The sequence below is a fragment of the Ischnura elegans genome, chromosome 1 (genome assembly GCF_921293095.1).
Source record: "Ischnura elegans chromosome 1, ioIscEleg1.1, whole genome shotgun sequence".
Lineage (NCBI taxonomy): Eukaryota > Metazoa > Arthropoda > Insecta > Odonata > Coenagrionidae > Ischnura > Ischnura elegans.
Window position 1 is genome coordinate 132,630,657 of NC_060246.1, and position 15,014 is coordinate 132,645,670.

The following is a 15,014-nucleotide window of genomic DNA, read 5'->3' on the forward strand; positions in this document are numbered from 1 at the left end:
CCTTTGGTTAGCCGTCTGGCTCGTTACCAACCTGGCTGCCGATGCTGGCACAACAGACAAAGATAAAATGCAGTATCTCCCTAAGGAAAGTGAGAGTGCTGCAAAAGATTAGTATTATCCGAGCAGTACGCGATTTCCAAAAAATTTCATTAGATATGCATAGGTCCGCATCCAGTAATTGGAGAACCTTGGTACGTGAAAGCTATTAAAGCACTTACTTGAAAAGGATTGCTTCCTTGCGAGTAGCACGTGATAATTGTATCTTATGCTGTCTCCGAAATCCACTTTTGCAGATGTGATTCAACTATTGGACCAAATTCGAAAGGAAAAATTAAATACGACAAAGTAGGATGATCAAAAGTAATGCATTATGCCTTCTATTTCGTATGATTTTGCCGCTTCAAGTCACTTATCTAGTTCCAGGTACCATGCTACGAGTAGAAAAATACTCACTCACTGAAAATTTTATTCGATTCCGTTACTATGGAATTGAATTCAATACCTAATAATTCACAACAAAGGAATTTGCTAAAAGCAGGTATTGTCAATTTATCAACGTTTATGACCGAGAAGGGTCATTCCGTCAACAAATCGACGATGCGATCGAGAAGAATTTCTATTTTCGCTAACTAACCGATGAATTAAAGTGGTATTAATCGGTTTTAATGAAAGAAACAAATGAAATAAAACTATCCAAGGACTATCACATTTGATATTTAAAAGATATAATATGCAAGGGTTGTGACAAAGGATGCTAAGCAATGCGCAACAATGCTGTATAAAAAACATAACATTTAAAAGAACAATAAATAAGGTTATTCACTGTACATCCTTCAAAACCTCTTCACGAATACTCCCATGTGAAAGAGTAAAAAATATTGGATTAAAGAACACCTTACTTCTTGTATCACACTATAACGTCTCAACTGGCGTCAAAAGAACATAAAAAACATAGAATAGGAAAGCAAAATAAATTAAAAATGAAATTTTTTTTTCTAAAACCCAGAAGAGATGCTTACGAGAGAAAAGTACATTAATCCCAAAGAAATGAGAAAATACAATAGGAAAAATGAAAATATTTATATTTTTAAAGCACATGGAAAACAAATGAAGTAAACCTGAAAAACTGACATAAAAAGATAGGTTTGAGTAATATCATTTGAGGTGCGCTCTTTGCTCAGCTAAAGTAAACTCGATCCACCCACCGGAGAGCTGACTTCTACTCCTGCGGAGCAATACTCGGAAGGGGATCGTGACCTTGAAATCTTAAAGGCGATAGACTCCCAACTCTGCACTCGCCAGCCAAAAATATAAAGATTCAGACGACGACGCGTCGGTACAACCGAGTTTTAGAGCCGACCATAAAAAAAGAGGAGTGAAAGTACGGTTTCCATGGAAATGATCCAGACGCGCGAGCGACGAAAACAACAAGAACGAAACACTTCTGCTCAGTGAACTATGTCATGTTATCCTGGAGGATACTCGCGATAAATTCTTCTCGGATATAGATTTCCATATCCGACGTTTCCAAGAGAATCTCATTCACATACAAAGTGGCGTCGGATGAAGGAACGAATGGGGATTAAAAGGATATTCAAACTTGAACTCAAACTTGCTTAACGTGTGAAATAGAACAGCCCCGATAATGACCATTCAGTAATTCCCGATAACGAGAATATTTATTACCGCTGAATCGATTAGTGGGATGGAGTAGTAGGGTCCAAACCAACTTTCCAAACGGAAAATTTTAATTTTCCTGACAATGGCAAAGCAATCGCGTAATTTTGCAGAAAAATACGACAAGGTGCATTGCTAAATAAAATTTATTTAATATATCCCAAACGAAATACCAAAAAAATAAAATTAAAGCTGTCTTCGCCAAAACATCTGAGATTGTTAAAAATCATCGCACAAAAAAACAAAACTTATTCTCGACTGATAACATAATAATCTCATGCCTAAAATGAGTGCAGCTTATCTTAATAACTGCTAATGAATAAACTTTGGTAGCATAAAATGACATGCAGTAAGACATAGGCACCATAAAAATGATTTTAGACGGCAGCTAAAATATGACTATATGCTATCCTCTGGCAGCCAATGTTTTATCTTCTACTCTTCTTCGATGTCATCCTATCTTCGTGGATGATTGCGAGAAGTTTCAGATCGAACCGATACAGCGGCAAATCGCTCACGACCTGGAAAAATCTTTTACAAGGAATATTAAATAGCTTCGGATTACGGATCCGAAGCCAAATTTAGTGAATAACTCACGAGCAATATTTAATAACGAGTATCGCATCTTTGAGCGTCAAGTCTCCACTTTGATGATTCTTAGCTTTAAAAAAAATTATTTTCCATTTCTTCACGACAAAATCACTTCGGCATGAATTTTCGTGGCATGAATGCACCACGTTACCAGTAAGTACCGATTTGAATTCTCCTTAATGGGTATTCTTTTCCTTCTCGTATTCAATAAGGACAAGACGTAGTGAAAATTTCGTGACTGTGACGCCTCTACTTTGACGAATTTGAACTCTCTAAATGGAATTATTTGCCATTTTTGAAATCATGACGTTGAAATTATTGACGCTGCTTCGGCGTTATTATTAATGAAAAAGGCCCAGGGCAGCAAAAGGCACCTCAGAGTAGTCCGTGGTCCGTATCGGGATATTGAATCTCAGATAAAGTTCTTAGGCACTCGGCTTTCAACAATACCATCCATGGTCTCCATACAGAAAATCTTGCGCATACAATGAAAAGGACCTGTTGGTTGAGAAAACAGAATGAAAAATAGCGGCTTCGAAGGAGAAATAAAAGGCGGAGAAAGAAAGCCAGAGAATTGAAAATATCCACGTTGAATAGACTGGCAGAAACGCTACATTATTTCGAATGGCCTTGGGAAAAGCTTTCTTACCCAGGCAACTAGTTCCTGAACTAGGGATCAAGTATCGCTCAGGGTTCGTGCTGGTCCCTCGTTGGCTTCGTATAGCACGTCCCCCCTCTATTTCCCGATTCCTTTGGGTTCGTAATAAAACACTACGATATAGGAGTTCGAAATGACGTCGGAAATCCAATACACCATTCAGCCTAATATCGATAAGCATGGGAGAGGTATATCACGAAGAAAGTCCCACATATACAACATTAGGAACAATTTCTACAGGAGCGTCCTCATTTATTAAAGAACAACTGATTCGGGAGTCACACGGCGGCAAAGACTGATATAAAAAACGCGCAGAAATAATAACTATCGTACTAATTGCACAGCACACAAAAACTAAAAAATCTTCACTAAAATTAGACCTTCATTTAAGCTCGTAACTTAAGTGGATGCTACACTTAAAAAAAAACTTTGTCTATCAGCTTGGGCCAACCGCAGTGCTGTATATAAAAACAAATTTAATCTTCATTTACAACATATATTCACCAAAAAATCAAGGAGTACGGCCATGTCCCTTCGTTTTATTTTTATCATCATCACCATCCCTCGACTGTGAAGCGCTTTGTATTAGCTTAACTGCCAAAAGAAAGTTAATGTTCTATTTGTGATCAACACTTGACCTGCTCTCAGACAATCATCCTCATTACAGCCTGCAAAAAAACGTAATTTTCAAGTAAATTTCCAAGAAAATATAAAGTGGGCACCTTAAAGTTTTTCGTCTTCAGTCGATAAAGAAAAAATATCAGAGCACATAACGAAATTTTTATGAATGTAAGTTCAACTTCGTTTCTAGGTGAAAAAAGAGGGAATGTGTAAAATGTGAAGAAGTTCTCAAATAAAAAAAAAATTAAATACGTATTCGGTTAAGTCAGGGACAAGTTAAGTTCGGTTAAGTGCAATAGTTATTTTTAATTCAGCAGACTTAACCTTCCGGGACTGCGGTATTGCAATCTTAACTTCCGCCCACACGAGCCACTGCCGCTGGAGTTCAGATCAGAGAAGCAGCGCGCTCCACTCCCGTCATGCAATTCAAGGGGGAAGAGAGAGAGAGAGAGGGATACGGGGGATGGGGTGACGAGATAATCCTTCTCTCCCACTCGCGCATCCCACCCCTTTTCCGCCCATCTCGAGAAAAAAAAAACAAGAAAAAAAATAGACTGTCGCAGCTGAGTCACCGACGGAAAACTACGGCATTGAAAATCGCTGGGGCAAGCCCGCGAACAGATGCATATACACATCCCGCGACCTTGACACGACACACATGGCACATATTTCAGCGGCGCCCGTCTCCCGAGGTCACAAAAACATGGAACTGAGATCTCGATCAGCCCACGATGCAACGGACATGAGGCCTTTCCTCATCGGACTTCCACTTGTTCAAGACTCCAGAGACGGGAGGTGGTTGTCCAAGATTGTAAACACTGACCCTGAGTCTCTTTGGCAAAAAAAAAAAAGGAGCGAGATGATGCGAAATCTGAAGGAATTTTTTGATTGAATTACTAAGGCTATTTGAAGGACTGATGGGTTTTGTACTCTAGAAAGCTCAAAGGCCTCGTTTGTAAACACTGACCCTGAGTCAATTAAGCCAAAAAAATAACATGAGAAAAGTGGTGCGCTGATACGAAAGCTGAGGATTTTTTTGATTGAATCACTAATGACTGTTTAAAGGACCAACGAGTTCCGTACTCTCAGAAAACTCGAAGGCCTCGCGCACAGAAAAATGAGTAAGAAAAAAGGGACTAACAGGGTTTTAGAATGGTAGGGAAAATATGGCATTACAAATAATGATTGTCATACGTTAATCAAAGTGACGGCGTGGATTATAATCGGCCATTTTTGCTGAAATGACAGGTGCAATAATTTTCTACCAACGCATTGTTTTATCATAACACAAAAATCGCCATGCAGCGACGAAATGAAAATTCATTTCGCAAGAATACTATCTATTTTTTTTAACCCGTTCTCTGTCAGGTGTTCTAATCTCTCCCACCTCCCTCTCCATCTTCAAAGAGGCTAGATAATGAATACGTTCGAAATCGAAGTACAACGTTCAACGTCCATGAATGAAGGATTTAGAAAAGTTTCATCATAATGAAGCACTAAGTGCTAGCGCGGAATGTGATTGGAAAGATTTAAGCAAATACTAGGCGAAATGAAGTGCTAGAAAATTAAATTATTCCAGCCAAATTATATGATTCCATGCCAACGGAAAAGTAGAGCATTGGATTAAAATTGAAGGGAGTACCTTCCCAGCAGCCGCGCACAGTAACGATCCTCCTCAACTTTTCCGCACGTGTGGATTCTCATCTCTTAAACGTACCCTCTGAGCAGAATTTAAATTTACCTTCTTTTTCCACATCCCGTCCGCAAGAAGACCTATTACTGATGTCCAAAGCGAGGCTGGGGTTAATATTTATGGCCACGGTCGGCGAGCCCTTCGAACCCGGGTCCAACTTGCAGAGGTTCTCCTTGGCTCTGGCTGCAGCCACAAATTTCTCCGCATCGGTGCACCTAAGGAATCGCGCCGAGATGGCAGCGTGCCGGAAGGAACCATCGCCATTGTTCTCCTCTAGTCTAATGCGGCGGGCATAGTCGAGGTCGCGACGATCGATCACAACACCCATCGACAGTCCCACCTGCTCAACAATAGCGTCGACACATTCGCCATTTTGACATGGAATACCGCGGATTTCGACAACGCGTTCCAACAATTCGCGTTCGAGGATACCCACACGATTAGCGAGCGAACTGATGAAGGTTTTGTGTCCGGTAAACTCGCTCACGAATCCATCGATAAGTTCACGTAATTTATAAACGGCACTTTCAATGGTCTTGATGGCATGCGCCTGCTTGCCCATCATTTCTTGCCAGCGGAGCGGTGACATCTTGACCTCCCACAGTTCGGTATCGAGAAATTTCACTCGATCAAGCAAGTATTTCAACTCATAACGCGGAGCATCTGCGTCAGGTGGAGAGAGAGCCTGAGGGCTAACTGGTGGATTTCTATCGATGGATGGGTCATTTACAAGGGAAGCACAGTTCTCACACAGCCACAGCCGCTTCAATGCACAGCCACCCTCTGGATCACTTTCATTCCACGGCGTATGGAATAAAATGGTCGATTCATTACTGCCCACCCACTGGTGTTCTTCAACTTTTCTGCAGCACTTCGAGCAGTCTGGCATTGCGTTTGGTGTCTCATACGGAATGACGTTTCCTTATATCACCAGCTATCACTCAGATCAATTATTAAAGGATGTATCATACCACTATCTCATCAATCAACGGCGGTCAGTGTCTTATCCTTATCTGAATGCAAAAATAAAAATAATTATAAAAGGGAGGGAGATTAGATCACGCCTTGATCTCCCGCCGAGTAGAAATAAATAGAAGGAATGGAGTGTTCCACATAGCTGGAATTAAGATCAATTCAGTAATGGCAGCTTCACACAAAGCTTTGAATGCCAGCGTAACAGGCAAGAGGAAATGCCACTAGCGTGGGAATAATACTTGGCTTTTGTTGATAGAGAAAGATAAATGATTAACTTTGGGTTTCATTTTTTGGGTTTGAATGGTATGAAATGTCTCATAACGAAACTAGCACCGAAACAACTAAAAAATTACGAGACGCGAAAAACATTGTACGTCGAAGAAGTGGATTAAAACTTGGGAAGAAAAGCCGTGTTAGTTATTACAGTTTTACTATTTCTTTTACCAAGTAATTCTGGACGAGGTAATGCCTTCCTTCCCTTTTTCCGCCACTGCCTAAAGCACTGACAGACAATGAGGTCGCAACGAACAAGAACGCGAAGTTGCAGATTCCGGGATTAAATATGTACAAGAGGAATTGTCGGCCTCTGCGCATGCGATAGATATGGCACAATCAAAGATAACGTAATGGGTCTGATTGGCCGATTCCAAATACTTGTTTACATTTAGTTTTTATTTAAACTGGAAACTTTACCTCCATTTCATTTAATGCTCATGAAAAAGAAGAATAATCATGGTTTCAATAAAATCCATCGAAGTACGTCACTCGCTAACTTTTTCCGATTGCCATAGTATTTGGGGATTTACGCTTTTTGGATACTGCGCACGCACCTTGAACGCTTTCGTTTATTTACACCCTTACTGGTTGCATAGCATCCATCCACACCTATCCGATCACAAAGGAGGGAAATGGGCTACGTTTGACAGACACGAGGGAAGGAATGGATGGAGTCATAAACCCCGTTTTCCCACCATGACCTATAAAATGTCCATGGCCCCTTCAGAAGGTGATTTTTTTACGCGGCTCCGAAATCGGAATTTTTTAATCCGGCAGCGAGGCTCACAATGGGTGAGGTGAGTAGGGGGGGGGGGGGAAGGTTGTCGGGGGTTGAGGAAGCTGTGGGGAGGAGAGCGGAAAAAAGGAGGTAAGTGGCGCTCGGGCGACAGACGGGAAACAGGAGCCTGGGAGAAGCTAAGGTGGCGGCCACGGTTCTCGAGCGTGAAGGAGGAGGCGGCGAAGAGGGAAACGCAACTCCCGTGAGAGCACACGGCGGCGGGGAAGCGAGGGCGGAACACTTGGGCTCCCGGGGTGGCGTTCCGGATGTTTGCGCGGCTCACAGGGGAATCCATCCGTTTAAAAAGTTGGCACTCAACGCGGGAGATACCTGACAAATAATTCATAATCCAAAACCTTATGTTGACCAGGCTCAGCAAGGCTTCCGGGTTATCCTCCGCATCGATTCATCTCCTGGACGACAGTTCCGCCGGCGCCTGACCTGAAGACAGCTGCTGCAACGCCTGTGACACTGTCGTCCCGAAGATGAATCGACGCAGAGGACAACCCGGAAGTCCATCTGCGCCTACTGCACCACACCACGGAAGCCTCCATCAACACTTAAGTTTACCAATTGAACACAGTATCACTTGTGCGAACATTAGAAATGGTTTTTCCAATTATTTAACTAATTTGCAACAGAAATACGACATCCATCCAGTCCTCAAATCACAATTTAAGAAATAATTCCGTAGAGAGAAGGGAAAAATAAGTTATGACTGACACAAATCTTCCCCATTCAGCCAATATTTCGTAATACAAAAATGCGAATGTTGCCCACTTTTCAAGAGTTAGTGATGTCATTAGAGTTATGGCTCACTAACTCGTTCACGAAGGTTGCTTAATTGAGAAAAGGAATCGTTTCCAAAAGTGTAAGCAACGGCAGGCCACACCAGGTCCATGAACAAGGCCGTTTAATAGCCTAGAGCCGCTCAATTCGTTGCGTCATCAACTCATCTGCGAGAGGCCAAAGTTGTCGATTTTTCGTCTTGAATATCTCGCAAAGTAGCCGACGGATCGAAGTGAGGGAAAAACAGTTCTCTTTACTATCTCAATACATTTTATGAACTCAATCACAATGAAATCAATATCTTCAAAATAGCCGCATATTTAAAAAAAATAGTTTCACAAATCATAAATATAAAGAAAATAGAAAAAAAAATCTTGTTCATCGTTTAAGGTAAATAGATATAAAGAACCGCAAATACTTTCAAGAATTTCCGATGCAAATACATAGTTTTAAGGTTTTAGAGGGCTAGTGGAATAGTAAACAGTGGACAATTTATACTAGACATAAAACTAAGGACTTGGAAAACGAAGGCAATAAATCGAAACAAATATATCGACTATTTCCACGTCAGTGTCTCGAACTTCACTAAGACATGGGCTTTAGTTAAGTTGAATATGAGGAAAAAAGAGTTGTTACAAGCAGCAAAATCACAGTAAAAGGTGGAAGGTTTATTAGAACTTATTAAAATAGAAAGTAGGATTTTCCAGACACACAAAACGAGCAAGACTCGAGCAATACCAAGTTATCATTACGTTGAGATAATGAACGAATCACTTCCATATACACACATACTAAGCAGCTTTCATGCCGTATTGTAACTTGATAATTCAGCAGTGTTCTCGTAATATGATTAGTCAACAAATATTGCGTAGGTAGAAAGCATAGTTATCTGCTTTCAACGACGAAGGCTCATTCAATTAAAGAAAGCCTCCAGCCATTTCGTATATTCCAAAGCTATTTCGGGGAAAATATCCATGGCAGGAGTCATTAGCATCACTTCATAAAGGTAAGGAAATTACGTCTTGTGGGTTACGCTCGGGAATAAGGAAAAGGTGGAGACAAGCTCGGCCTCTTCGTAAAGCTGGCTCTCAGCGAAAGGCTCCCATGCTCAATTCAACTGACATATTACCTGAAGCGAATTATGCATATCTTCTCAATTACTCAACATTTTTCATATTAAATATATTTTTACAATTCAGGCATTAAAAGTCATGATAAATTAATCAATGCGCTACTTTTATTGCGATACGACCTCATTCTGTACTAAAACTAATTTCACAAAGGTAATATTCGAAATAGCGCGTTAAGTATGATAAGTTGTAATGAAAAATTACCTCGTAGATATTGAAGGAGGAGTGAGGGAAAACAGCTCACAATCGCATCAAAAGGCCTCTTGACGCTTCTGTTTCAAAAATATTACATCATCGAAAAGATAAGAGATGCGCAGGTAGATTAGATTCAGTACTAAAAATAAGGAAGAAAGCCCATAAGGATGATTTTATTTTACGACAATATTATCAGTCTGGGAGAAGAAAAAATAAAATTGAAATCATATCTCATACGCGTACCTAGATGTCGCGCGCGCACAGGTTTCAGATACTATTCCGTTCGGAACGTATAATTATCGAGAAAATTCGTAGGAGCCCAAAACAGGGTCAGTGCTTAATCGATACCTTCAAATGTTACATCCAGGGTTTTGCAGCGGTGAGGAAGAAACGAATGCTGATGAATGAATGAAACGAATGTGAGAGACGAAGTCATTTAGGAATGGTCAACCCACGGCAAGTTTCATGATATTGAAATTATGAATATTAATCATAACTAACCTCCGATCTAAGGATACCTCCACAATAGGCGGCACAAGAATTTTATTTTCGCGCTCAAGAAAAAAACTGAGGCTTTGATATATGCGTAACGAGAAGTTATTTTACGTGTAGAAGCTATCTTTCAATAAAAGGATGCCAAATTCACCAGGCGCTCATCAGTAAATTTACACACTGTGTGAGCTAGAGAATAGGACTACTCGCGTGATAGTAAGGGTACTAGAAAGTGAAAATTGGTTACAGGAGCGACAAAAGAATTAGGCCTCAAGAGGAAACGGATGACGGGGAACAACAGTCGGAGGTGGAGCGAGGCGTTATACGGCGCATAAAACTGGACACTGAAGGCAAGGATGAAAATAGACGTGAGATGTTATATAGACGCGAAAGAGAGGAGGATGAAAGAGTAGCGACGAAAGAAGACAAATGACGGGGAGGTTGGCGTTGTTACTTGAACAACACGAAAAAACACGGGGAAAAAATCTTTATAAAAAAATCGGTCAGATGGGAAAGAGTTAAGCACGATTATTTTCGTTAAAAGGATTTTATTAATGCCTTTGCGATCAGTGTCCAATTTTATCAGACTAAATACTTCACGTTAATGATAAATAAACGATATGAAAAGCCTGAATGCCGAAAAATCTATGCATAACTGCATAATGCTACATGATAATCAATGACTAGAAATAAGTAAATGTACATTCTTAGCTTGGCTACTACCTTTTTGTGGATTGAATAAATTTGGCCAATTCAAGAATAAAAAATATTTTGCACTCCATCAACGCAAACAAAGAAATAATAGTTTACGCATACTCAGAGCGCAAAATATCTAAATGCGAATAAAGCGACAAGGTGAATCATAACGGTAAATCAGCCACTAATCGAATTAGATCAGAGAAGGATAATAAGATGCAATTTTAGAGACACGGAGCGAAATCGGATAGAAGGTGACAGGAAAAGCCGTGAACTGACTCCAACACGAATCTATTCCTACCATGTCATATGCGATCAACGAGAGAAGTACCGGGACGATGAGGAGCCAAGGTAAACATGCTAACCCCTCTCGGTCACGTTGGATATAAACTTGTTCTCTAAGCGTATTTTTAGATTGTGAAGTCGACACGACGGCGCTGCGAATTACGAACAGTAAACGCAAGAAATCCCACCTTAGCTAGATTGAGACGAATGCACCGGAACACATCAGGCGCAAAAAGTTAAACAAGCAAAAAGTTAAACAAGCAAAAAGTTAAACAAGATACTGAAACCTTCATTAAAGATACTTGCAGAGGAGAAATACGTAATATAGCACACAGATTGAATTATTTTTAAGGATTGACTCGTACGAAATAAATCTGTGAAAAAGTCAACATCTGAATGTGTAACAGACAAAAAACAGTTTCATTCAATTCACATTCATACAGTCAAGGAGGGTAGCAGCCCATATTCACGATAGATTCTCATGTCACCCATCCATACTCACAGTTCATCCTAGAATTCCATTCTAAATGGAACGTTACATAAGCGTAACCAGTTGCATAATTTTACTTTTGAAAGTATGTCACACTCTCAGGCTTTACTTCATGGAACCACATCACGATGTATAGAATGAATTCGCTTCGTTACGTTCCTCAGACATTCCTAAATTATACCGAACTATGTTTCGACTGCAAGAGAGACAAGGTGACAATAATTCACCGCTGACAGCCTCAAATCCTTAAAGAAGCCTCATCGTACATCCAGCCCCCTACATTCTGATCGAGTATTCATGTTGGCTCGCGATTAATTATTGCCACCTCGATAATAACACTTGCATTCGAAACCTAGGTCGGTATAATTGAGAAATATTTGAGGAACATTACGAAGGGATTTCATTCTACATATCGTTTCAGTTTTGAACTTATGGTGTTAAGGAGAACCGGGGGCTCTAGAATAACCACCAAGGTTTCCACGAGTGCTACCCCGTGTTCGCTAGAAACTTGGGCTGATATTTCCCATTAAAAGGCATTTCCAAGTAATTCTCCCGGATAGTAATAGCAAAAATTCAATTTTTACTCGAGAATATTCATATCTAATAAAATTATCACAGTATTTTGGGGGTGGTAAACCATGGGAGAAGGAAATATTTTTGGTCAGACACATGACAATTACGTGATCCTGGAATGTGTCATTATGATCTTGGCTATGCAAAAGCAGATAAACGCCTCGTTCATACGCGCTTTGAGGGTGCTTGCATTAAAAGAGCAGGGATATTATCGGTAATAAGTGTTTAAAAGTGGAATATTGATGTTCAATGAAAAAAAGAAGCCGACTTAGTTTTTTTTTAATAATTCGCGTGAACAAAAAGCGTTTGGGTAGCAGGTAGATAACATCCGAAACCAAAGGGGCCGCTGCACATTCCAGCAACTGAGAGAGCACTCCTTGTTACGGACGACATCCGCCCGTCGAAAACACGGCCGAATGTTTACTTCCTGCCTCGTTTGTTCGCAGCTACTTCCGACAAAAGCGCCCCCTCACTCCTTCAAGAGATTTTTTTCCACCACCCACCATTACCGCCGGTAAACGGCGAAAGAAGCGTGTCTCAATTAGACCCGGGAGAACATAAATACATCGACGGTAATTAAACGCGAGAAAATGGAGCGGATACGCGTAACCCGCAATAATTATCCTCAAGTTTTAATTTTGTTTCTTCAATATTCTCCCCTAAAAATATGAAAAAGGAAAGAAAATTTTGAAGAAAACTAACGAGCAGCGATAATAGTGATTGAGGAACAATGGACGACCAGAAATCTTTTTTCCTGATCGTCGGGACAGGAGAAAATGCTCGATCTTAAGGGAAATAATAGCAACACCACGTAAAAATGAGTTCAACATAATGCTGCCAATAACCCTACCACTCACTAACTCTATGATTTAATAGACAAGTTCGGATGGATTAGGTATTTACGGAATGATCTTTTGTGATCGAAAAATTCTCGTTTTTACACGATTAACGCATTTATTACTCTCCAAACAGGATACAACCTACTATATGAACAAGGAATTAATTATGTTAACATTATGTTCAACTAATAACCCACGTACTCCGATCATCTCATTTCAAAAGAAGAGATTCACCCAAATATAATTGCATACGGTATACAGGCAGCAATAACTGGCAATGATATACGTCAAAATGGCTCATGAGAAAAATAGAATTACCTCATTCGACTGTAGTGGTTGGAAAGCTAAAAGAAAAAAATCTCTAATAGCAGCATTAACTACTTATATAATATTACTGAAAAATGCGATCTAAATGTCAACTCCGACTTACACAAATCGACAACGATCTGACGCAAGAAGCTTTCTAACTGCATACTATTAATTTCTTGCTCACAAGATTTTGGAGTGAGCCTAACTACGACGGGAGAGCCTGACCAAGACGGAAATCAAGTACCGGGTGATAAAAATTAAACGAGAACACCATAATGGAGGCAGCGGTTACTTTTCAGAGCAACTATACGTACATCAACTCGTTTTCAGTATATCTAATTCATTACCCCGTAGCTCATTCATTCAACTGAGGATTCCGTCTAAGGTAAACCAAAACTAAAAAATATCGTACTCGCCAACAACACGATAACAGTATTTACATAAGTATCCAAGTTAAAAAATTCACTTGAATAATCAAAATTTATGGAATCTTCACATTAATGCTCCGAGGTTCGATTTGCGGATCCCGCCCATACTTGTTTCGATGATAGGTAGAAAAAGGGTAGACGAGGTAATAATATAAAACAAATTAGGTATCACATGCATCTGGAAGAAAATCTAAAAATAAAAAAGCTTCATCAAATATTTCCAATCTCGGGCATAGGCAAGGCAACAGGGTTCCCTGCCCCCACTGAGGAGCGCGAAACCTGGCTATGCCCACGGTTCCCACGCTAATTAAAAACAGCTAAAAATAAGGAATCGAGATTGAAGTCGATTACTTACGGGGAGGCGGATAGATGTTGATCACGCACTACGGTCCGCTCTCTTCAATCGGGTTTTATTATTTCCTCTCATTGTGAAGCTGACTGCGCTGATATGACTCCGTTCGATTCGGCCGAGCGCCGAGTATGCATTTTGAGAAATAAAGCGGCGGACTTCATGAAAACACAATTATACTGCTGATACGGTAGCATGTTTCTGCATCGGTGGCTACAAGCCAAAAATTATTAATCTCTCGCGTCAGAAAGATTTTCCCATTTCAGAAAAACAAAAGATTCAATCTCACGGCAACTACTCAGTGAGGATCGCGGGAACTTTTAACTCAACAAACAAACATTTAATTCATTTCTCTTGTAGTTGCAATGTCATTTCCACTGTTAATTTTATTTACAATAAATTTAGTTCTCACGTGGAAGAAATATCAGGTCAACAGAATCAACAGAATCCATAATAAAGTATTTCCTTATCAAAGGTTTTCCATTTTTCTGGCAGCAGACAGAAAAAAAATTCGATGATTTCACCTATAAGTAAAAAGAGTGAATTTCGGGGGTGGAGGGTGCAGTTGAAATTGAAGTTGAAATCGAAGTTGAAGTTGAGGTCCAGTTAGCATGGGCGTACCCAGCGGGGGGCAGAAGGGGGCAGCCGTCTCCCCCTTATAAGCGAAATAAATTTAGTTCAAAACGGAAGTTTTGAACAAATTTTCTTTTAAAGAAAAATTATATTAATATAAAGCAGGGAGCTAAACTAAAAATAATTATCTTTTATGCAAATATAATAAAATAATTATAAAACTAATAAATCGGTGTCATAATATACTTAAAAAATTGGTTTCATTAACCTTTTCTGTGCTAAAATAACTTGAACGACCACGGCTACCCCCCCCCCCCCCCACCCTATAGTTTTGATCGTGGGTACGCTCTTGCGCTGTAGCCTGATTTCCCGAGCACTTAGAAGGGTTTGAACCCCTAGTCCCCACCTCCTCCTACCCTGCTCGATATGCCTTTTTCCCGTCATAATACCAAAGTTGATTAAGTAACAAGTATTGTATTTTGGAATTGATATTTTAAGGTAGATAAGCTAATGTGTTTTTCATAACCTTTAATTAGCCAATGAATGGGGACTAAAAATATGGACATATCTTTTACTGGTAACAGAAGTCATCATTCA

At 40.0% G+C, this 15,014-nt stretch overlaps 1 protein-coding gene across 6 annotated transcripts in view; it reads right to left on the reverse strand.

Moving 5' to 3' along the window:
- Window positions 1-15,014, reverse strand: part of LOC124170267 (serine/threonine-protein kinase DCLK1) — a 282,836-nt gene that overhangs the window by 37,979 nt on the left and 229,843 nt on the right. For 3 of the 6 annotated variants that reach the window (XM_046548983.1, XM_046548990.1, XM_046548976.1), the window contains exon 1: window positions 5,289-6,144. The exons of the other annotated variants lie outside the window; for them this stretch is intronic. In XM_046548983.1, coding sequence (XP_046404939.1) covers window positions 5,289-6,129 — 841 coding nt within the window. In that variant the 5' untranslated portion in view covers window positions 6,130-6,144. Of the gene's footprint in view, window positions 1-5,288; window positions 6,145-15,014 lie in introns of those variants that run through there. 6 annotated transcript variants of the gene reach the window in all.